The following is a 25,481-nucleotide window of genomic DNA, read 5'->3' as shown; positions in this document are numbered from 1 at the left end:
ATTTTAAAGAAGTAGAATGTGAACATGAAAGGACCAAACATGGAACCTTGGACATGGGGAGGTGATTGTGCTGGAGGAGAAGATATGGTTGAAGCTATGCTGATTTTGTTGGGATTCGCATAAGTGGAACAAATTGAAGGTAAATCATCTCAAAGGAGGATCACAGTGGAGAGCAGTGAATAAAATGAAATGATTGTTTGTGCCAAATGCTATGGAGAGATATTCTTTGTGGTATCATACTAATTTTCTAATGCATTTCTGCTTTTCTTGGATTTTGTGACAAAGGCACACACACCTTTTCACAGTTTTAGCACCTTTCAAATTTAAAGCACTGAAAATACCACCCACAGACAAATGCCCTGGCAAGAAGTCAATACCTGCAGATGATGGGGAGTTGTGAAAAATATAGCAAGTGAAAATAAATGAATAGTGGCTGTCCATGGAAACACAATTGGTTTTCTTCCCTTTCCTATTAAGAAATAACTAGCCACTACTTGGCTCATTTCCCAACATTGGAATCAAACCAGGAACCGAATATGTAGAGAACTGTAGATACAAACCCACAATCCAACACTCAGTGGCATAGGCAGCTAAAGTACCAGTACACCACACTAAAGATGAGGCCACAACTAGACAGGCTTGCGATGGAAATCAATCTTTCTAGGAACAACAGCTTTCGTTAATACTGTGTCTTTAAAAAAAGTCTCAAATGACAGGGATGTAATCAGAAATCGATGGAAACCCAGGGATATGCGAGAGTGACCTAAAGTTTGCTCAATGTGATGGTTTCAAGGATGACAATGATATGGAGCAGTAGAGAGTTTTCAGAAGGGAATTCCAGATATAGTGGCTTAGAAGATTGAAAACACCTTTGGGGCAGGGGGGGGAGGGGGGGGGGGAAGGGAAAGAGATCGACAAGGCCACAAAGGGGTTAAAATTCAAGGATGACAATTTCAAACTGAAGGCACAAGGAGACTGGAAGCCAATATAGGTTACCAAAGACAAAAGTGATAGGCAAGTAGAACTTGGCGCAGAATAGGATATAAGCAAGAATTTTGGATGAGCTTAAGTTTATAGAAAGCGGAAGGTGATAGAGTTTTGTAATAAGAGTCTCGAGGAGATGATGGCATGAATTAGGTTACTAGGCACAAATGGGTTGAGGCAGACACAGAGGTGGGTGATGAAATAAGTGAGATTTCAAATGGAGAGCATATAGGTCAGAAGTGCAGCACAAGGTCAAGTAGGGGAATTGAGCAAACATATAGGAATTTTAGCTGGGGCACCAAGATGCTGGCTGGAGGAGATTGTAGCTCATCGAAGATATATTGGCTCAGTACAGCATAAAAGCTGGCATGAACGCTTTGGACTGCAAGCAGCATAGGATGCAGATGGTGGTGAAATCAAGAGGTAGTGCAAGTGCAGAAGTATAGTTGGACATCACCCACAAAACTACGTTCTCACTAAATCTCAGGCCCTTCAATTCCCTTTCTTGGCACCCACGCCAGTGGATATTGAAAGTGGCTCCCCCTTTCAGGTACCATGCCTTTCTCTTTTAAAACCGCCATCATCATACCATTTACCCTGCTGTTCTTTCTGCCCCTGCACCATTATCTCTAAAGTCCCTAAGATCTATCCTGGTAATGTTCATTTTCCTCTTGATAATATAAATAATAGATTTGGGATCAGCTTCCGTTTGCAAGTTAACACCAAATGTTTGTATTTAAATAGTATGTGTAACATAGCAAAATGACCCAGGGCATTTCATTGTAGTGTTACCAAACAAAAGTTGACAGAGCCATACAAGGAGATATTCAGACAGGTGACAAGTAGCTTGGTCATATCAGATAGGTTTTAAGGAACTCCTTAGAAAAGAAGATTTGGAGAGGCAACTCCAGAGTTTAGGGCCAAGGCAACTTGAAACATGTCTGCCAATTGTGCAGTGATTAAAACAAATGATGCGGAAGAGGTGAAAATTTGAGCGCAGAGATCAGTGAGGATTGTAGGGCTGGAAGAAGATTCAGCAAGGAGGGGTGAGGAATCAAAATAGGTTAGCAAGTATAGAGCTGATGGGTCAACTGGGCTCAGTCAGGTTACAAGGAGCAGAGATTTATTTGGATGAGTTCAAGTTTATGGAAGCTGTAAGATGAGAGGCCAGCCAGGAGAATTTTGGGATAACAAAGTTTACTGGTAAGAAAAACACAGCTGAGAGTTTCACCAGCAGATAAATTGAGGCTGGGACCGAGTCAGACAATGTTCCAGAGTGCATTAGAGATAGTTTCCTAGAGCAATATGTGTGGAGCCCATCAGAGAACGGGCTATATTGGATCTGGCAATGAGGCATGTTTAATAAATGACCTCAGACTAAAAGATCACTTAGGAAGTAGTGATCATAAAAACTCCGTGTTTGAAAGTGAGGAACTTGTGTTGGAAACAACTGCCTTTAACTTAAATAAAGGGAATTACAATGAAATGAGGATAGAGTTAGCTAAAGTGGATTGGTTGGATAGATTAGCAGGGTAGACAGTAAACAAGCAGTGGCAAGATTTAAGGAGGTAATTCATGACTCTAAGCAAAAATATATCCAAGTAAGGTGGAAAGATTCTAAGAGACGAGTAAACCAACCATGGAAGTTAACAAGAGCATGAAGTTGAAAGAAAAAGCATACGAGGTAGGCAAAAGTCAGCGATAACCCCAAAGACTGAGATAAAATCAGAATCCAGCAAAGGAGGGTTAAAATGATAATAAGACAGAGAAAATAAACTAGGGGCAAACTAGCAAAGAATATAAAAACTGACAATAAGCTTCTTTAAATAAATAAAAAGGGAGAGGTCAAAGTGAACATAGGGAACAAGGAAGTGGCAGGAGTGAAAAGATATTTTGTATCAGTCTTTGCAGTGCAAGATACTTCGAACATCCCATTAATAAAGAAGACGGGGGAGAAATTAAATACCATCACTACAGTAGTAGTATTAAACAAACTATTGGGGCTAAAGACAGAGAAGTCCCCTAGCCCTGATTGCTTGGATCCCATTGAAAAATGGAGGGGGGGGGGGGGGGGGGGGGTAAAAAGTGAGTAACCGTAGGTTGATTAGCCTAACATCTATCGTTGAAAAAATGTTTGAATTAATTAAGTAATAGCAACGCATTTGGAAAATCATAACTTAAAATCAAGTCAGGTCAGCATGGCTTCATGAAAGGGAATTAGTGTCTAACCATGAGACCATAAGACATGGGAGCAGAATTAGGCCACTCGGCCCATCGAGTTTGCTCTGCCATTTAATCATGGCTGATATTTTTCTCATCCCCATTCTCCTGCCTTCTCCCCACAACCCCTGATCCCCTTATTAATCAAGAACCTATCTATCTCTGTCTTAAAGACACTCAGTGATTTGACCTCCACAGCCTTCTGTGGCAAAGAGTCAGATTCATCACCCTCTGGCTGAAGAAATTCCTCATCTTGGTTTTAAAGAATCATCCCTTTAGTCTGAGATTGTACCCTCTGGTTCTAGTTATGAGTTTTTCAAGGAAGTCTCAATCAAGAGTGGATAGAGGGCTGCCAGTAGATGTGTTGTATTTGGACGTCCAGAAGACGTTTCATAAAGTACCTCACGAAAGGTTAAGACACAAGATATAGGACTATGGTGCTGGAGGTAGTATATTGGCATGAATAGATAATTGGCTAACGGGCAGGAAACAGCGAATGGGGATAAGGGGTTCTTTTTCAGGTTGGCAACCTGTAGCCAGTGAGGTTCCAGAGGGATCAGTGTTGGGACCCGCAACGGTTTTCAAAAAAATGAATGATTTGGAGGAAGGAAGCAAATGTACTGTAGCCAAATTTGCAGACGTCACAAAAATAGGTGGAAAGACAAGTTGCGAGAGATGCAAGGAGATATCGATAGCTTAAGTAAGTGGGCAAAAAGCTGGCAAATGGAGTATAATGTGGAAAAATGTGAAGTGCTTTTCATTTTGGGAGAACAAAAGAACAGAGTGTTATTTAAATAGAGAAAAACTGCAGAACGTGGCAACACAAAGGCACTTGTGGTACCTGTGCACGAAACAGAGAACGCTCGCACACAGGCGCACAACTGGTACTGTACAGAACAAACACAGGTAATCAGGACAGCCAATGGAATGTTGGTCCGTATTTCAAAGAGGTTGGCGTATAAGAGTAGGGAAACCTTGCTGCAACCGTACAAGGTACTGGTGAGACCATATCTGGAAGACTGTGAGCAGTGTTAGTCTCCTTACTTAAGGAAAGATATTATTTCATTGGAGGCAGTTCAGAGAAGGTTCACTAGGATGATCCCCAGTGTGGAGGGATTGTCTTATGAGCAACAGTTAAACAGGTTGGGACTCATTGGAATTTAGAAGAATGAGAGGTGATCTAATTCTGCGTTTTTACAACTTTCTTCCTGACGACCCACTTTTACCAAATGCTTTATTCGTTTGCGACCCACACCACGTTCACTTCCTACTTAGTGGAGCCTGTCCTCATTTTTATGCATTTAAAATTAATAAAATTGATCTTCCTCACTTATGACGGTAAATTGTATTCAGTTCTGCATACTTAAAACCCAGATGTTGCATGGCAACAAAATAATTCCACCTTGTACATTGTAAATTCTCACCAACAACCAGTTTCACCAGTTTCAACCAGACACGGAAATCGCTGGTTTTGTCCAATCAGACGTTTCCAACTCAAACCCAAGATTTAACTCTGGACTCCAAAGTACCAAAAGGCTGCTTAATCAATGAGGAGTTGAATGCCGTGGACCATCACCTACCTAAAAATACATGCTGACCTGAGAGCACTGTATCAACATTGATATGTGAATTCAGTTTTAAAGAAATACAAGAATCTTATTCCTCTTATCAGCACATGCCTTCAAAATAAATGTCCAAAATAAGACAATACACTAATTTACTGTGCATCAGCCATCCTTGTTTTTCAGGCATCATCTCATTTTAAATTGATTCTACAGCAAAATGCTTTAATGCACACAGGGAAATATAATGAGTTGGATTATGAGATAATGATGATACACTTCAAATTCTGAAGCCATATAGACTGCTCTCATGGCGGAAAATTTGAGACTCGGGCAGAGTCCACTGATCAGGGAAGCTGCAGTACTGCTGCTCCAGTTGCATTCTAAACAGGATTCACTGAACACTTAAAAATACATCTCAAAGTGAACGAGCCGCCAAGGGCAGTAATTATCTGCTTCCATAAGTTTTGCATGAAGTATTAAGCTGGACGAAGCGGAAGCGTGAGGTGCTGTGGGATGGTACTGCGGTTCGGATCTACCAGGACTGGATGGTGGAGTTGGCAAAAAGACGAGCGGCGTTTGGGCGAGTGAAGGCGGCTTTGTACAAGGGGGTGCGATTTGGTGTGGTGTACCCGGCGAAGTTGAGAGTAACATATAAAGCCAAAGACTTTGATTTTGAGACAGCGGAGGCGGCTGAGGCGTTCGTGAGGGCAGAAGGCTTGGGACAGACGTGAAGATCGGAACTGGAAGAGAGACTATGGACTGTGTTTGAGCGGCTGGAAAATGTACAAATGTTACAACTTTCTATTTACTGATTTGTATTGAAATTTACTTCTCTTTGCATTGTTACAGAGTTCAAGTTAATGGCGTGCTGTGTTGCGACGGTTAAATGTTATGTTAGTGAATTGTAGGGGTTGGACTGTTGGGTTTGTTTTGGTGTTTTTTTCTCTGGGACTGGGCGGAAGGGGGCGAGAGGTATTGGTTGGGGGGGGGGGGGGGGGGGAGAGCCACCCGCGCTAGCTAACTAGAGTCAGTTAGTGAACGGGGGTGAGGTGAGAGGAGGACTGCGGACGTTGGAGCCTAGATAGCAGGCTTCAATGGGCCTACGAGGCGAGCAAGAGGGGGTGGAGGGAGGGATGTTGGGGGATGTTTTTGTAGGGGGGGGTTCTTGGGGGGGGGGGGGGTTCGATGTTAACAATGGACAGGGGTGGGTCAGGCTTATGGGGCAGGGCCCAGTGGTATGGTGATGGTGGATAAGAAAGGTTGGGGGGGGGGGGGGGGGGGGGGGGGGGGTGGTGGTGGTGAGAGACCCCCAGTAAGGATAATCACGTGAAACGTGAGAGGGCTAGGAGGTCCGGTCAAGAGTGCTTGCACATCTTAAAAGTTTGAAAGCCGATGTAGCAATGCTGCAGGAGACTCACTTGAGGGTGAAGGACCAGGTGAGACTTAAAAAGGGCTGTGTTAACCAAGTGTTTCACTCCGGATTTGATGGAAGGGCTCAAGGAGTAGCGGTGTTGGTCAGCAAAAGGGTACGCTTCCAGATGGAGAAGGTGGTGGCAGATCAGGGGGGTAGATATGTGATTGTGACAGGGGCATTGGAGGGGAGATTAGTGGCGCTGTTAAGTGTATACGGTCCCAATTGGGACAATGTGGGATTCGAGAGGAAGGTGTTTGGGGCTATTCCCGACTTAGACACGCATGAGCTGATTGTAGGGGGGGGACTGGAACCTGGTGCAGGAGACAAGGTTGGACAGATCACGGCCGCGCTCGCTGGTCCCATCAGGGGGGGGCAAAGGCGCTGGCTGGGCTAATGGTGGAAATGGGAGGGGTGGACCCTTGGAGGTTCCTGCACCCAAGGGAACGGGAGTATTCGTTTTTCTCAGCGGTCCATAAGGTATACTCGCGGATCGACTTTTTTGTGGTGGGGAAGGCTTTGCTGGCTGGAGTCAAGGGGTCGGAATACTCTGCAATTGCAGCGTCAGATCACGCTCCACATTGGGTGGATATGGTGCGAGAGAAGGGGGCAGCGCAGAGGCCGGGGTGGAAACTGGATGTGGGGCCTTTGGGGAACCAAGTATTCTGTGAGAAAATTGAAAAGCTAATTAAGGAATATGTAGGTTTCAATTGTACGGGTGAGGTGTCGAAGGCAGTCGTCTGGGAGGCTCTAAAGGCGGTGGTGAGAGGTGAGGTAATTTTGTTTAAGGCCAGGGTGGATAAGGAGGAGAGGTTGGAGCGGCAGAGGGTAATAGATGAGATGTTGGAGGTAGATAGGAGGTATGCAGACGATGGGGACCCGGCGAAGCTGGAAAAGAGGAAGGAACTACAGGCGAGCTTCGACCGACTGTCCACCAGGAAGGCGGTGCGCCAACTGAGACGAGCAAGGGGTGCAGTTTATGAACATGGAGATGTTAGGTCAGCTCCGGAGGGAGGCAGCAGCAAGGGAAATTCTTCAGGTGAAGGATAGGGCAGGGAAGTTGGTGGTGGCCCCAGTGCTGATTAACAAGGTTTTTGAGGAGTTTTATGAGAGATTGTACAAGTCAGAGCCACTCGGAGGAGACCGTGAGATGCAGGAATTTCTCGATGGGTTGGAGTACCCGAGGCTAGGGGAGGGGGACAGGGCTACATTAGAAGGAGCAATAGTGGAGCAGGAGATAAAGGATGCGATTGGGAGGATGCAGTCGGGGAAGGTGGCAGTGCCGGATGGGTTTCCGGTGAAATATTACAAAAAATTTAAGGATAGGTTGGCACCCCTGATGGTGGGGATGTTTGAGGAGGCGATAGGGAAGGGGGTGTTGCCGCAAACCTTGGGGCAGGCATCGATTTCCCTGTTACTGTCACTGGCAGGTCAGGTACAGGCGGTTAAAATGAATGTGTTGCCGCGATTCCTGTTTATGTTTCAATGCCGACCGATTTTCCTGCCAAAGTCTTTTTTCAGGGAGATTGAGGGAAGGATTACCTCATTCATATGGGGAGGGAAGGTGGCCAGAGTGAGAAAGGTGCTGCTACAGAAGGGAAGGCAGGCAGGGGGTTTGGGTCTCCCGAACTTGTTGTACTACTACTGGGCGGCGAATGTGGAGAAAGTGCGGAGCTGGGTCAGAGGGGTGGATTCTCAGTGGGTCAGAATGGAGGAGAGTTTGTGCAGGGGGTCGGGGCTGAAGGCACTTGCAACAGCGCCGCTCCCGATAGCTCCGGGGAAATATTCAGGGAGTCCGGTAATAATAGCTTCATTGAAAATCTGGAGACAGTTTCACCAACACTTCGGGTTGGGTTTAGGGTCAAGGGAAATGCCGATTCGGGGGAACCACAGATTTGAGCCAGGGAGGTGGGATGGAAGTTTTCGGAAATGGGAAGAGAAGGGGATTAAGACGCTAAAAGATTTGTTTCTTCGGGGTCGGTTTGCAGGATTGAGGGAGCTGGAAGCGAAGTATGGGCTGGAGCAGGGAGAAGGGTTTAGGTACATGCAGGTTTGGGATTTTGCCAGGAAGGAGATACAGCGCTTCCCAGAGGAACCGGCCTCCACATTGCTGGAGGAGGTGTTGACGACAAGGGGACTGGAGAAGGGGGCAGTGTCAGCGGTGTATGGAGCTATTCTGGAAGAGGGTAAGGCACCACTGGAAGGGATCAAAGCAAAGTGGGAGGAAGAGTTGGGAGAGGTTATAGAGGAGGGGGTCTGGTGTGAGGTGCTCCGGAGAGTGAATGCCTCCACCTCATGTGCGAGGTTGGGGCTGATACAGCTGAAGGTGGTATATAGAGCGCACCTCACGAGGGAGAGGATGAGACGATTTTTTGAAGGAGAAGAGGATGTGTGTGAGCGTTGCGGGGGGGGGTGGGGGCGCGAATCACGTTCATATGTTTTGGTCCTGTCCAAAGCTAGGGGAGTACTGGAAGGAGGTGATTCGGGTAATTTCCAAGGTGGTGCGTGTGAAACTGGACCCGGGTCTCCAGGAGGCCATATTCGGGGTGTCGGACCAGCCAGGGTTGGAAACGTGAGCGGAGGCAGATATCATAGCCTTCGCCTCGTTGATCGCCCGAAGGTGGATCCTGCTGGGATGGAGAGCAGCCTCTCCACCCAGTGCCCTGGCATGGCAGGGGGACCTGTTGGAATACTTGACCCTTGAGAAGGTTAAGTTCGAACTGAGGGGAAGCTCGGAGGGGTTCTGCAAGTCATGGGCACTATTTATTATGCACTTTCAAGAACTGGATAACATCGAACATTAGTTGGGGGGGAGGGGGGGGGCTGTGTAGATTAAGGGTGACTATGGGTAATCCCCGATTCCTTTTTGTCATTTGTTTATGTAAACATGTGGGCTGAGGTTTGGGGGTTGGTGGGCGGATGGGATCATTGTTATTATGGGGATTGACATATCTTGCTGGCTATTGTTTATTGTTGATGGGTGTAAATGTGGGAGAAAATGTGAAAAAGGAGGAGAATAAAAAATTTAAAAATGTTTTAAAAATACATCTCTCTCCCAATTCTTATCATTTCTTTTCAAAAAGTGCACGTAACTTGAATTGCTTGAGGCAGTACTAAGCTTTTACACTACATCAAAAATTCTCATGCTGGCTATGTCATCGGCTGAAAGATCCTCATTGTCATACCGCCTTATACAAAATGCGATCTATAAACAGAACAGAACTAGACCTGTATGTAACGTTACACCAATGTTGATCCCATAGCCATTCAGATTACTAGATTTCATAATGAAACATTGTATTTGCATACTGGCTAGATATTAATTTTAACTTTATAAATGTACATGCTCTTCTTTGAACAGGATCAGTTTAGGGCAGCAAATATTTATCCAGAAAGAAAATGGGAAAAAAGATCAGCTGATCGTTGGGGATCATTTTTGGCAACCAATTTTTCAACACCCGTGACCCACCAGTGGGTCGCGATCCCCACTTTGAAAAATTCTGATCTAACTGAAACATACAGGATTCTTATGGGGTTTGATAGGGTAAATGCAAAGAAGATGTTTCCCCTCATGGGAGAATCTAGGACCAGAGGGCAATGGGCAGCATGGTAGCACAATGGTTAGTACTGTTGCTTCACAGCGCCAGGGTCAGGTTTGATTCACGGCTTGGGTCACTGTGTGTGGAGTCTGCACATTCTCCCCGTGTCTGCGCAGGTTTCCTCCGGGTGCTCTGGTTTCCTCCCACAAGTCCCAAACGACGTGCTTGTTAGGTGAATTGGACATTCTGAATTCTCCCTCAGTGTACCCGAACAAGCTCCGGAGTGTGGCGACTAGGGGATTTTCACAGTAACTTTGTTGCAGTGTTAATGTAAGCCGAGTTGTGACACTAATAAAGATTATTATTAGTCTCAGCATAAAGGGGTGCCAATTTAAGACCGAGATGTGGAAGAATTTCTTCTCAAGAGGGTTGAGAGTCTTTGGAACTCATTGCCACAGTATGAGGGGACAGTGTTCTTATGTATATTTATGGCCAAGATAGATAGATTCTTGATCAGTCAGGGAATCAAGGATTACAGGGAAAGGGCAGAAAAGTGGTTGCGAGGGACCTAGGATCAACCTTGATGCTATTGAATGGCAGAGCAGGCTCAAGGGGCCGAATTGCCTACTCCAGTTCCTATTTCTTATGGTCTTATAGGTGAAAGAAGGCAGTCTTGCTGAAGGCATGGATATGTGGACAGAAGCTAATCTCAGCTCTACCTCTCCCACTCAGCTCTACCTCTCCATTACCTCTCAAATAACTCCTTCACTATCTATCCTGTCAGATTGCTTGCAACACATCTAATCTAGACTTGAATAAACTACAATTACTGCAACTAAAAATTAGAAAGACAAAAAAATTGTTTTAAACTTAAAGCCACAAACCCCATTTCCTTGCCACCAATTCCATCTTCCTGCTAGGTCATTGTTGAGCTGAACAGCCTATGTAGAATTTCCACAGTCTATTATTCAGTCAAGATTTGAACCCCTCATTAGGGCTGTATGTGCTCCATTTGTTTATTAGTTTTATAATTTTTGCAGATAAGACAACGGGTTTTCAAAACACAACTGGTACTGTACAGAACAAATATTTCTGCAAATACAAGAACAGGGAAAGACAGGATAAATTCAGAACAACAGTCCTTAAGAACTAGTGCCTCCATTTATAGGCTGGATCAATCAGAAAATGAGGGGCCATATAAACATGAAAGGATAACATATCAAGATGCACACATTTATGTACAGCGAGATCACAATTTGCAGTACAGATCATGGGAAACCTTGTAGGAACAAGTCAGAAAAAATGGAACCTAGATGTTTGAGATAGGGGTCCCACCCTTTACGGAATGGATCAGACTTAGAATGGAGCACAGACATCTGGAATTCCATAGGAATATACTCCCTGACTATTGTATGCCAGTTTTGAATCAAAGGATACTTGCCACTGATCCAGGAGCAGAGGAGATTTTTCCGAGCTGCAAAGGTTAGTATGTTAGACAGCCTTTTTCATTAAAGTCAATAATTCTGCTATCTGGAAGACCCAGAATTAGGAACAAAGGCTAAAATTCTACGGTCCTGCCAAATACTCTCTTAAGCTCCTTAACCGCACCTGACCAATAGGACTGAATCTTGACAAAGATCCATACGCAGTGTATATAATCGCCCTGGACTACCAGGCACTTTAGGCACATCGGCGATATAGCAGGGTCAAACTTGTGTTGCAAGCTCAGTGAGACATGCAAGCGGTGCAGAATCTTGAATGATGTCTCCTTCATTCTATTGCATGCCGAAATTGTATTGGCATAATCCCAAGAACTACCCCATGTCTCGTCATCAATATTAGTTGCCAAATCTCTTTCCCAAGACTGCAAGGTACCCAATGTACACAGGATCTAGAACATAAGGTATCATAAAACTTGCTAATTAACTGTTTAGATGCCACAGAAATCAGGATTTTTTTCCACCAGGAAAAACGTCACCGTGCAAAGTTGCCTGGTTAAGGATGAAGTCTCTAAGTTGCAGATACTTAAAAAAGGCATTTATTGAATGTTAAATCGTTGGCATAGCTGCTCAAAGGATGACAAAGAGGAACCACTGAACCTATATCCCAGCCTATAAATTCCTCTATCTCTCAAAATATCGACTCCATGGTCCACAAGACTTGGTTGGAAGTCTTGGCTGCCCTGGATGGGAGCGAGAGCAGAAGTCAGTTTAGATCACCCCTCTAATTGACAGACCATTCCCAAATAGTATTAATAATTGTAGGACTTTCACACCCAGCAAAATACAACCTAAAGTCCCAGAAAATAACAAGACCTGTAAAGGATTTACCGACTTTGCTGCTTCAACATCGAGCCAAATGGAGGTAGGTCCTTTCTAATCCAGTCCCTTATAAACCTACGGTCAGAGGCTAATTAGTGCAATCTAATATTCAGGACCCCTCCCCCACAGAAGGTGGAAGCTGCAACTTGAACTTCAAACGAGGCTTCCTTTTAGAGGTTGAGCATCCTTTATCCGAAATTCTGGGCGATGTGCAGGTCCTGGGAACTGGCCGATTCGCCCCCCTCAAAAATTATATTCTGAAATCAAACAAATTCCAAAATCCCATACACACTCGGCCCCAAGCATTTCAGGTAAAGGATGTTCCTCACCCGTCCCAAATCCCCTACGTATAAAGCAAAAAATTCCATTTAACTTTATCAAAAGTTTTCTCTGCATCTAGGGAAATCACTAATTAATCCAAAACCGACTTTAAAAACGTGGATCACATTCAATATCCTTCTGACATTATTGCTAGAAAACCCACTATACATGAACCCAGTCTGGTCCCACTGAACGATCAATGGGAGAACTCCCTCTAAATGCGCACAACAATTCCAAATCAACATTCAGAAACAAAATTGGCCTCGAGGAAACACATTCCTCCGGGCTCTTTTCAACTAACCTTCTTTCACATCCACATGGCCGTCCTAGGCCTGCTGCAATGTTTCAGTGAAGCCCTGTGCAAACCGGAGGAACAGCACCTCATCTCCCGATTAGGCACATTACAGCCTTCCGGCATTGAATTCAACAACTTCAGACTGTGAACTCTCTCCTCCATCTCCACCCCATTTTTATTTCTATAAATTTATTTTCATTGCTTCCATTGATCTGTTTTTCCCTCACCATTGTTCCCCACCCCCATCCCTCTTGGGCCATCTGTTCCCTGTCCCTAGTTGACTTTGACACACTGCTCACCTTTATTCTGCCATTAACACATCTAATCTCTTTATGTGCCTCTCTCAGCACCCTTCTTAGCCTTAATCACCCCCATTTACATTCCTTTTTGTCTTTCTATCCACAACACCTTTGTCAATCTCCTCTATTTCTGACCCCTATCTAGCCCCACTGCTCCACAATTCCCCACAACTGTATAAATCTGACCCTATTTCCAGTTCTCTGCAGCTTTGTCAAAGAGCCATCCAGACTCGAAACATTAGCTTCCTTCGATCTCCACAGATGCTGTCAGACCGGCTGACATAGTCCAGTATGTTGTTTTTGTTCCATATTCCAGCATCCACAGTAATTTGCTTTTACTTCCGGGGTCTTGCCTGCCTTCAAAAATCAGGGAAATATTCGCTTCTCTAAGCGGTGATAACAGACCAGCCTCAAATGAATGACAATACATACTAATCAATGGATCTATTTGCAGGCCCCTAAATTCCCTGTAAACCTCACACCCAAAACTATCCGACCCAGAGGCCTTGCCCAGTTGGAGCTCCTTAATAATAATACTAAAATAATCTTTTTATTGTCACAAGTAGGCTTACATTAACACTGCAATGAAGTTACTGTGAAAAGTCCCTAGTCGCTACATTCCGGCACCTGTTCAGGTACACAGGCAGAATTCAGAATGTCCAGATTACATAACAGCATGTCTTTCGGGACTTGTGGGAGGAAACCGGAGCACTCGGAGGACACCCACGCAGACGCAGGGAGAACGTGCAGACTCCACGCAGACAATGACCCAAACCGGGAATCGAACCTGGGACTCTGGAGCTGTAAAGGAACTGTGCTAACCACTGTGCTGCCCATTCAATTCACGGCCAATCCAAGAAATTTCATCACAATCCTGCAACTACTTCACAATGATATGACAGCATTGGTCTTAAATGGGGATTTAAAACAGTCGCGTTCACAGTCCGAACTGGTGTCAAGCAAAGTAGCTTGACATAGTACCTGACAATGGCTATTCACCTCATCAAAGATTAGCTTCCCTCTGGTGCGGGTATTAAATACCACAGAGTTGGAAAAACTCAGTCACTCACCCCTGTGCTAAAATTAAACTGACCATCATAGATTTACAATTTGTGGATGACTTAAGTGTCATAGCCCACTTTACACCAGATTTGCAAGCCATTCTTGATCTATTAAACTCTGCACACAAGACACTCAACCTGTCCTTGAATGTTGACAAATCAAAATGCTCATCAGCCCACATCTGGACAGTGATCTGATCCATCACCAATAATTACTGAAGGAGAGACTTCCCATACCTTTAAACTCTGCACACAAGAAACTGAGCCTGTCCTTGAATGTTGCCAAATCAAAATGCTCATCAGCCTACATCTGGACAGTGATGTAATCCATCACCAATAATTACTGAAGGAGAGACTTCCCAAACCTTGGCAGCCTTTCTCTCAAAAGGAAAACTTACAAGATCCAGCAGTGGAGGAGCTTTGACAGTTCAGTTTTCTACAAACTATGACAGCGAGTGTTTGACAACAAAGACCTCTGTATGTCAATAAAGGTCCTAGTGAACAGAGCAGATATCATCAACACACTCCTGTCCTGTAGTGAAACCTGCATCAGTGACACATTAAGAGCACTAGAGTAATTCCATCAACAATGCCTCCACTGCATCCTCTGGATTCAATGGGAGGATTATCAAACAAATACCAGTGTCCTTATTGAAGCCAGTTCAACAAGCATTCAGACAAAACTCCTGCAAAATCAAATTTGATGGACTAAACACTGTATCCAGATTGCTGAAAAGCCTACCCCTCCTCCCACCAGCTCATTTCTTTCCTCAACTCTCAAATGGTGACGTTTCACTCACCCGATAAAGGAGCTACGCTCCAAAAGTTAGTGATTCCAAATAAATCTGTTGTTGTAAGACTTCTTGTTGTGCCCACCCCAGTCCAACGCTGGCATCTCCACATAATTTCAGAGGGGGGGGGCAGAGAAAAAGCTTCAAAGACACTGAAGCTCCCCTTAAAAGTGTGACAGCACGGAGTGAAACAAGCTCGTTACCAAATTGTTCAAAATGGTGATAAAACGCCCATCGAGTTGCCTCACGCTTTTAGTTACAAAATCTTAAATAAAAGTTACTGTGAAAATGATAAGGAAGAGTGGCAGCAGAGAATCAAAGGAAAGTAAGCAAATCCTGGACTCCAAATCAGACTACCTCTTGGGTCATCCTGTCCCATGTGCACAAAGATTGGAGAGTTGAGAATTGGCCTTGTTCAATCACATGAAGACCCATGGCAGAAACCCACACTTGAATAGAAATCATCCTCAAATGGAGGGACTATAACAGTGAGGCCATGAACTTATCCCAACTAATCAAAACTTCTTGCTGTTGATAAGGGGTGATCTTATAGACGTTTATAAAATAATGAGAAGCATATGTGAAGATAGAAGGTCAACATATTTTCCCAAAGGTAGAGGAGTCTAGAACTAGAGGGTGCAGTTTTAAGGAGAGAGGAGAGATACAAAAGAGACCAGAGGGGAAATATTTTCACACAGGGGATGGTGAGCATCTGGAACGAGCTGCCAGTGGAATGAGTGGTAGAGGCGGGTACAATTTTTTCCCTTAAAAAACAGTTAAGACAGTTACATTGGCAGGATGGGTAGAGGGATATGAGCCAAATGCAGGCATGTGGGTCTAGCTTAGTAATAGAAACTGGGCCGAAAGGCCGGTTTCCATGCTGTAAACATCCCTGACTCTATAAAATGAATGAATTTGAAATCTAGACAATTAAATACACAGAACTTGTTGATTGGCTAAACCTACCTGACAAAGGTGTGGAGCACAAACTAAATTTACAGTTGAATGAAGTTTCTCTCAATTGTTCAAAGTTGTACTTCTTGCAAAATGCCATATGGAGAACCAGATACAATTTATTTTTATTTCATTGACACCACAAGGTTAATCACATGGTGCAAATACGGTGCAGGAATGGTCATTAGGTGATCAAGAAAGGTAGATAATAATGCATTGCCTTGCAATTAGAAGAATGGGCACTACCACATGATAAAATCCTCATCCCCAGTATAAGATTCATTGCCGAAGTTTAGTCATATTCCTCTATATAACACACGATCTAGTGTTTATATGTACTCACAGACGGCCTAGCCTGGAAGATTTTTTTTGAGATGTGCTTCATTTCGGAAACGCTATCATCCAGCTATTATTACGTCATTAGCTTAGCAACTGCTTTTGGTGGGGCGTATTAATCAAAAGTAGCTTCTTTTCATGGAATGGCATTTGCAATTTAAATTAAAAAATGAATTCCTGGGAAAGTTGAAGAAAAACTTTCGTGAAACTATAAAACCGAGATATGGGGGAGGGGGTGGGCGGAATTAAGACACTATTTCCCAATAGGACAGAAAGAAACACACAATGTCCATTCAACGTTACGTATATCCTGTTGTCAACTATTATCATGTTTGCACATTTTTTTTTAATCGACCTTAAGAACAATCACAGCTTTTTGCCTCTTCGTCTTAAAATTTAAAAAAAAACTTGCTCCATGATAAGTACGTGCGGCACAGGGAGGAATAAATATTCACCCAGTCGCTAAGACTAGCAGGCGGCCGCAGGGTGTAAAATATTTAATGTATTTCGAAAATACAACATATTTATTGAGATGATTTCACTCCGAAAATGGAAATGGGTTAATAAAAAGTCAGTCATACAATATTTTGTACGACACGCAATGCTTCATAAACTGGACAGAGGCGGCCGGGAGGGGAATAAGGCTGGAGGGAGGGGAATAAAGCTGGAGCTTGTGTCAGGAAGGTGGTTGAGCTGGAACTCAAGCAGCCACTTCTTACCTAAATAGGACAAGCGAATTAAGCGGGGATCCTCCAACCCCAGCGAGCGCTTCCTCACATCCCACACCAGGTTAGTGGGACGTGACATCCTGCCGCTCCTCCGGCCGCACGGATAGCCTAACGGCTGCTGGCGTCCGTCATTGTCCACCCGACAGACACCAAAGGGAGTTAAGAGACACCGCTCAACAACCGCCTCCCCTCCCCAGCCGAACGGCTCCTTTTTCACATCGTTGTTATTATTGTGATGATCACCGTCATGTTGGCGCTGGGCGAATGGCCGTCTGTCAGATCCCCAAGCATCGCGAGGTCGCGTTCAAACCGCCCCGGGAGGGGCCGGCGCCGCCACGGCTCTCAAAACTAACCCCTCCCCCTCCCCTCGCAAAGTGACTGACGGCCCCGCTGACCAACCGGGAGCGTCGCAGGGTGAGGGGCCGCGTGAAGCGTAGCTCGGCGAATGGTGGCGAGAGGAGGGCTCACGCACGCGCAGTCTCTCTGCCCCCTGGGCCGAGCGCCACAGCCCAGGCTCCTCCCCCCCCCCCCCACCCCCCCCCCACACTCACCCAATGCCATGGTTACTCGCTACCCGGCACGGTCACTGTCAGTCGGGACAAAGTAAAGGGCAAAGTTGGAGGACGAAGTGAGGCCGCGGTTTGTTTTCCGGTCGGCTGACACTGACGATCCGATATTGTCTGAAGAGGCGCCGTATGTTTCTGGTATTACTTTGCCGGTTATAAAAATCAGTTGGAATATGGCGGTGGCCGGTCTGAGAGCGAGTTATCACCGAGTGTTGGACAAGATCGGGTTGATGCTTCCTCCCAAGCTGAGGCGGATTTACGATCACCCAGCAGGTAAACAGCCTCGTCCTTGCAGCTGGAACTGGCACAAGAGACACATACGCGAAATGGAGAACAGAGCGGTGGGTGGATAGGTTGTAAGCCTGAGGGGCTAGTCTGTGTGTTGGTGAGGAGTGGATGCTGTGCAATATTTGCTCCGCGCTTTCCAATCGGCAAATAAACGGCGAGGAATGATTCACGCAGACAAATGGCAAACCTTGTACCTGTGTAATTTTTTTATTTTAAGTGTCTCGATCGATGTTCATTCAGCCCATTGGCGTCGGTCGGCCGGGGCCTACTTGACAACTGTTTGCTGAAAGGAATTATTGTGTGGCAGCGAGGTGAGAGAGATGGACTTGTTCCGCAAAGGCCCTCTCAGACCTCTGCAGGAAACTGCTTATAAAATGGACCTTGCCATCTCGCCGGATTGCCCCAGTAAATCCATTCTTACCATTTGAATGAATAACTCGCAATGCACTCTTATTCAGATGAGGTGGAGCTAAAATGATTCCCGCTGCAAAGATTGGTAAATTAAGGAATCAGTCAAGTTTATGTGGGTAATCAATTTGGTTCTTTTGAGAATGTTATTGACCGTGTTTCGTCCTTGTCTTTAGAAATAAAGGTAATTGCTCAGATTGAAGATAATGTGGTCTTCAGCCCTTGTCGGATCATTTGCTTCTCAAATTTAAAGCAAATTTAGCTTTTATATTTCCGGATATCATTTTCCACAATGGATTATGCACTTAATTTTAATATTTCTTCCCCCCCCCCCCAAATCTCCATCTCAAGGAGATGACGGTACGCACTTCAGTGGTTTACACGAGGCTGTGACGCTTAAGCCTCAATTGTAAACAGATGGCAGTACAGATTAACCTTGAGTATAAAAATACCGTGGATGCTAGAAATCTGCAAAAAAAAAAGGCTGGAATAACTCAGTAAGCCTAGCAGCATTTGTAGAGAGGGAAACAGATTAACTGTTCAAGTCCAAATGACATCCAGAAGAAACCATGATGTGGAGATGCCGGCGTTGGACTGGGGTGAGCACAGAAGTCTTACACCAGGTTAAAGTCCAACAGGTTTGTTTAGAATCGCTTTCGGAGCACTGCACCTTCCGCAGGTGAATGGAGGAAGGAGCAGTGCTCCGAAAGCTAGTGATTCGAAACAAACGTGTTGGACTTTAACCTGGTGTTGTAAGACTTCTTCCTATCCAGAAGAAGAGATTAGAACCTGGTGCCCTAAGACACTTTTGATTTTTATTTGCAAATTTGATTATGTTTCTGCAAAAGTATTGAAAGGTAGAATAACAGGACCCACTAGCCTGCTCTCAAAAAAACTGAATACAAATTATCGCATTGTGGCCCAGAGCAAAATCTTCAAAATGACTATTGGACTTTACTCATTGAGGCAACATTTCCACTCACACCCCTCTCTTCCAGCACTTCTCTCGTTCTTTCCACCCCACTCTTACTTTTTCTCTCTCCTCTTCCCCTATCAATTGCGTGCTTTGGGATCGACAGTTGTTCACAGGTTGAGTAGATAAAGCATGGTGTGCAATGTGCGGCCCTTAATGCTCAGTTCAGGATTGTTTGGAGCCTCTTAATTTATGGTTGGCTTGCTATCTATATTGCAGGATTAAATGGATGTAAGATGTGTACAGTCTGAGGAAAGTTATCAGGTTGCTTTTATGATCCTTTCCTCAGAGGGCTCCCAACTGGCCCAGAGTGGCTGATACCCTGGCAATTATGTTATTGATGCTGAAGCCATATTCCTCTGGAACATTTGCCCAGGGACCTCTGCTCTCTGCTGGTTTTGATTGCAGCTCAATCTTCATATCCTGTTCTTTGGCTTGTTTCTTTTGGAGAATAGCATATAGTAATTTTCCAGAGTTTATCAGAAATCATCATTGATTTGCCCATGGTCAAGGTCATCCAGGTAACTTTGAAGTTTTTCTAATGCATTTTTTGAGTTTATGTTACTGTATTGATCATGCGGTAATGAATAGTTATTCTCTTAATTAGATATATTTTTAATTTACTTGTCAATTTACCCCAACTGCTCCTTGAAGTATTTTTGGGTCCTTATGTGTCCCACTCACTTGCTTATTCGTCATATATTCTTTTATATGTTCATGGGATGTCGATGTCACTGGCTAGGCCAGCGTTTGTTACCCATCCCTATTTATACTTGCGAAGGCAGCCGCTGCCTTGAACCACTGCAATCCATGTGCTGTCTGTATAATCCAGTACAGTCAAGAAAGGAGTTCTTGGATTTGACCCAACAACAGTGAAGGAACGGCAATATACTTCCAAGTCAGGATGGTGAGTGGCTTGGAGGGGAATTTGCAGATGTGGCTCCAGAACATCTGCTGCCCTTGTCCTTAAGGTGTAGACGTTGAAAGGTTTGGAACACATTGAATTTTATATATATATTTATATATCTGAGGATGCCTCCTCTTTGTCTGGCTGAAGGGATTCCAGCCTGAATCCACAAGGTAAAACCAAGTGACCCTTGAGTTCATGTTGGAAAGTCTTTGAACTCAGTCCAAGGTTTACAGAGTGTGACTTTCAAAACAGTTTTCCTAAGAATTTGTTCAGTCTTAACTGTGCACCATAACAATATTGATAGTTTATATCTGAATTTCTTTTGGACTGGAAGGATGTAAACAGTTGCATTTCCCAATGATATTGAGGTTGATATTGGAATCATTGTTTTAAATAAATGTTAATGATTTCAACAGAGAACACAATATCACAATTTACCGATGGCTCAAAAGTATGAAGCCTGAGTAACAGGAATAGCCCTGTAAGAAACTTCAGGAAAATGTGGGCAGATGTATTGGATTAAATTTAATGTGGAAACTTGTGAGATGATATTTTGAAGAGAATCTTTAGTTATCCAGACAATGAAGAATGTGGGGCTCTTCATTAGGACGTTGAAGTTTAAGAGGATGTCAAGGGCTTTCAATAGATGTTCCTCTAATCTGTAATCTGGGGATGAACTGTAATCTGTAAAGGGAATAAATTTACTATCATTTCCAAAGAACAACAGGAGAAGTTAGAAGACATTATTTTATACATGGATGGTTGTTAGGACATTGGGCAATTTTGGGAAAATCCTTAAAGGAGAAGTGGATAAATACTTGTGTGGAGTAAGGACACTCCTTACTTCATGGGGGAAATGGATAACTCTTTCAGAGAGCCAACACTGGTACAATGGTCTGAATGGCCTCCTGTTCTGTAAATTTCAGAATTAGTGGCTATTTGACCGTAGAAGAGGATGGCACATCCAACCTAATTTTGTCCTTCCCAACAGTGATGTACATGATTGTATTGAATATCACTGCATAATCATTGGGGACAGGCACCCTCGCAATTTGTTTTCAAAATATATATATATATATACATTATTCATAAAATTTGAAAAATATTTTAAATTGTTGACATTACAAATACAATATATTTAGTTTCTTGCACTCAGAAATGCATCATTACCTTACAATTGCAGTTTATGTACATTTTTATCTCATGCTAAGCATTCTTTAGTGCATACAGCGTAAGGAGTTTGAGTTCCTAAACTGATTCTAACCCCTTGGTGTACTGTGGCTTGAGGACCTTTAGATTGTGGACTTTCTCCATTGAGCCTTTGCAATGGCTGCTCAGAGCTTTAGTACATCCCTCATCTCGTATTCCTAGATCTGCAACATTCAGTTGCGGCAACTCTGCTCTAGACAAGGAGCACATTTTGGACAGACCAAAGAGCATCTTTCAGAGAGTTGATGGTCCTCCAGCACCAGATGATGTTTATTGCAGTAGGATCCTAGGGCACAACCTATGGAGCAGAGAATCCTGCGTTATGTTGCTGTTTGGGATGAACCTTGACAAACACTACTTACTGCCTTTGACAATCTGCTCAGAGGATCATCCAACATGATGTACCGTCCCCTTTTCCCATAGAGCCCCATGGAGATTTCTTGCAGACTACTACCTGATGTAGTTGTGGTCTAAGTGCGGAAACCTTTCCACAAGGGTCAGATGGTATGGTACGTTTTAACTGAATGGAGTGTTTTGCAGCAACATGGCAAGACTAGTCTTTCATAACACTGGGGACACATAGAATCTCAGCACATAGTGGCATTTTGGTGTTTGCATACTAAGAGTCTATGTTTGGTTTGATGCAGCCGTTCTCGTAGGTGGCCGTCAAGAATGGGAGACACTGGGTTTGTTTCTCCCTTTGACGTGTCACTGCAGACACAGTCCTTTTCAATCTCCAGATAAAGTAGAAAATGGCCCAAGTGAACATGTTGGCACAAGAGCAATGTCTGGGCTAGATTTGTGCTGCATAAAGCAACACCAAGAGCATCTCACACCTGATAACCAGGTTCTTGCCCGTAATGGAAAGGGGCAATTCTCCCACATACACAGTTTCTGTTTGATCTTGACCAAATGCTTCTCCCATTTTTTGCTGTATGCCCTGGCTCCATATCCCCAGCACATTAACTAGTCTGACATGACAGTGTAGAGGAGAGAGGGTTGGTCATTCCAGTTCACAAAGAACATTGTCTTGCTGTAGCTGCAATTTTTTTTGGCTCCCATGGCCAATTTAAACTGGTAGCGGGTCCTCATTAATCTACAAACTAACGGGAAAAAGTAGAAGATGGAAACATTGTTCATGTACAAGGAAGCTTTGACCTGCACACCTCCGCTGCCTTGGCTCATCACCCCTCTTCTGCCCACATCCTTCCTAATCGATTTAACAAATGGTTCCATACAGCACACAAAAGTGACAGAGGAGAGAGGATGTCCTTTCCTGACTCCACATTTGAATTGCAAAGCACTCCAGTTCCCACTCCTTTTTGGAAATTGTGCTATCAATGTTTGCGTAGAGCAGTTGGAGCCAATTGCAGATTCCCTCTCCAAAGCCATTTTGTGAGCATCTCCATCATTTCAGCATATGGTATTCTGTCAAAGGCTTTTTCCTGTCCAAGCTGATGAGGTAAGTGTCCCTTATTACCAACATCAGTTTTCCCTATCCATCCTAGGCTGCCAAAACCATTGTGCCGCTCCTCCTGTTGCTTTCAATAGAGACTGGAAATCAGATCAGCAACTATTTGGTTTATGTAGCTTAAGCTACGTATTGAGTAGTTTTGTTGATCTATGGTAAGTAGCGTGGTTATTTGTCAATGTATAAATTGTAGAGAATTCAATAAATACATTAATTTGTGGGCTAGCACTAATAATAATTATCTTTATTAGTGTCACAAGTAGGCTTACATTAACACTGCAATGAAGTTACTGTGAAAATCCCCTAGTTGCCACACTATGGCGCCTGTTTAGGTACACTGAGGAGAATGCAGAATGTCCAATTCACCTAACAGCATGTCTTTCGGAACTTAGAAACCATAGAGAAGCTAAAGGAACTCACTGTGTTAAAAAGCTTTAAATACATAAGCATTCAAATATAATTTGAAACTGTCGAGTGATTATATATGTAACATTGGCTAATTTGATCATCATTTAGGCTTTATCTTATCCTGAGAAATGTCATTCATCTCAAGAGGCTTGGAATATAAAAGCAGGGATGTACTTCTGAAGCTTTATAAAGCATTAGTTAGGCCCCATTTAGAATACTGTGAGCAATTTTGGGTCCCACACCTCAGGAAGGACATACTGGCACTGGAGCGGGTCCAGCGGAGATTCACACGGATGATCCCAGGAATGGTAGGCCTAACATACGATGAACGTCTGAGGATCCTGGGATTATATTCATTGGAGTTTAGGAGGTTGAGGGGAGATCTAATAGAAACTTACAAGATAATGAATGGCTTAGATAGGGTGGATGTAGGGAAGTTGTTTCCATTAGCAGGGGAGACTAGAACCCGGGGGCACAGCCTTAGAATAAAAGGAAGTCACTTTAGAACAGAGATGAGAAATTTCTTCAGCCAGAGAGTGGTGGGTCTGAGGAATTCATTGCCACAGAGGGTGGTGGAGGCCGGGACGTTGAGTGTCTTTAAGACAGAAGTTGATAAATTCTTGATTTCTCGAGGATTTAAGGGCTATGGAGAGAGAGCGGGTAAATGGAGTTGAAATCAGCCATGATTGAATGGTGGAGTGGACTCGATGGGCCGAAATGGCCTTACTTCCGCTCCTGTGTCTTATGGTCTTAAGACTGTGTCTTCTATTCCAGCCACAATTTACAAAACATTCTTTTCATTGCAGGTCTATGGAGTGAGAAACAGTTAATATTTCAGGCCGATGATCAGTCATCGGTTCTGATGAAAGGTCACAGGCCCAAAACATTGGCTCTCCAGGGATGCTGCCTGACTTGCTGAATATTTCTAGCATTTTCTGCTTTCATTTCAAATTTCCACCAGCCACAGTATTTTGCTTTTGTACTATTTTCATTGCTACGATTCTTAATTTCTTTACTGTAATGTTTAATTACTTTTGACAACCATTTTGTTCCATCAAATGAAGCTGTGATGTGATCTTCATAGCTTTGTTTGCCTCTTATTGGCTGTTTTTAAAAGAACAGAAAAAGTATTGGTGAAAGCATTATTTCTAATCTGTTGCAAACCAAAATCAGAATATTAGACTGGCTTATATTTTATTTGGCTTATTTCATTTCATGATGAACTTGCTATTGGCTTTTCAATGGGGTTACTTCTAGAAATCTGCAGCAATTACATTATGATGGTAAGATACTGAATGTCCTTGGCGATTTTTCACACGCTTGACTGCTATTGTGCAATTAGGTTTTGTAACCAGCGCCGCAACTCAATATTTATTAAAGTTCCTTTTTTTATTTAAAAGTCTAAATCCTGGCCTATTTAAAAACTATGGATGAATTAAAAGCTTTTAATAGGAAGAATGAGCTATGAAAAAACTTATGCAGTAAGAATGCTCTGCTTTGCATGGGCCTAAATTTTCAGTACCAGATTGGTGTTTCTGTTACGAGTTTCTACACGGGTATGATGCAAATAGAGCTACAGATTTTCCGTTTCTGCAGCAGGTTACTGGAAAAGCTATACTTTACCTACTTTTTGCACTAAAATATCCACTGAAGCAAAAAAGGTGACTATTGACAGAAGCATTTGGGGGATTTATTTTTGAGCATGCACTGCTGCAGAAGCACAGCTGCTGTACTTTAAAATTTAGCAGGCGATTTCTCACTCTCTTGTCCTGCAGAGTGTAAAAGGTTTCCTTTACTCCACAACAGATTGGTATTGGGTGTCACAGATAACAGTGGGAGTCTCTCTCCTGCAGGTGTTGAAACCACAACCCAGGAGTGTTGCACTGGACAGCTTCGCAAGAGATAGGGAACAAGTCTCACTGTTTATGCCTAACCAGTGGGTTTGTTCTTATGCCATGCCAGTTACCTTGACTGCCACCTATGCCTGTGTGAGTCTCTCTCCTATTGATGGTGAAATGTCACCCGGAAATGTCCCACCAGTGAAACTTCACAAGAGAGAGAGAAAGAGGGACCACTGTTTATTCCTAACCAGTAGCCTCTCTTGAGTGAGCGTATTCGAAGCGCTCGGATTCCTTTTTGGTCCTCAACTTCGGAATTTTGTTCTGACAATTATTGTGACCCAACAAGAGCGGTCATTGAAAGAAAGGTGAGATTACAATGGTAAATTTACAAATAAATAATTTATTCAAGAAAATTCGGCTCTCCACGGCACAGACTATAACACACAAACACCGGTTATAAAAATACTATGGGAAGCAAGAAACTAAACGGCATATCGAAAATTCTTACTTTTACACAAGTTTACTCCAGCACACACGGATATATATATATCCATTCACCCACCCCAACCTCAACAATTTAGC

At 43.7% G+C, this 25,481-nt stretch overlaps 2 protein-coding genes across 6 annotated transcripts in view; one reads left to right on the top strand and one right to left on the bottom strand.

Annotated features, from left to right (window-relative positions):
- dcaf6 (ddb1 and cul4 associated factor 6) overlaps positions 1 to 17,146 on the bottom strand; it is a 281,662-nt gene extending 264,516 nt beyond the window's left edge. For 3 of the 5 annotated variants that reach the window (XM_072513816.1, XM_072513817.1, XM_072513818.1), the window contains exon 1: positions 16,817 to 17,146. In XM_072513816.1, coding sequence (XP_072369917.1) covers positions 16,817 to 16,904 — 88 coding nt within the window. In that variant the 5' untranslated portion in view covers positions 16,905 to 17,146. The remainder of the gene's footprint in view (positions 1 to 16,816) is intronic. The other 2 variants (XM_072513819.1, XM_072513820.1) reach the window with 2 other exon arrangements.
- Positions 17,147 to 17,361: 215 nt separating this feature from the next.
- mpc2b (mitochondrial pyruvate carrier 2b) overlaps positions 17,362 to 25,481 on the top strand; it is a 44,580-nt gene continuing 36,460 nt past the window's right edge. The window contains exon 1 of the mRNA XM_072513815.1: positions 17,362 to 17,664. Within this exon, the coding sequence (XP_072369916.1) occupies positions 17,565 to 17,664 (100 nt within the window). The 5' untranslated portion in view covers positions 17,362 to 17,564. The remainder of the gene's footprint in view (positions 17,665 to 25,481) is intronic.

Source organism: Scyliorhinus torazame, chromosome 8 (assembly GCF_047496885.1).
Source record: "Scyliorhinus torazame isolate Kashiwa2021f chromosome 8, sScyTor2.1, whole genome shotgun sequence".
Taxonomy (NCBI): Eukaryota; Metazoa; Chordata; class Chondrichthyes; order Carcharhiniformes; family Scyliorhinidae; genus Scyliorhinus; species Scyliorhinus torazame.
The sequence above is the reverse complement of the archived record's forward strand: the minus strand, read 5'-3'. Positions and strand labels throughout refer to the sequence as shown.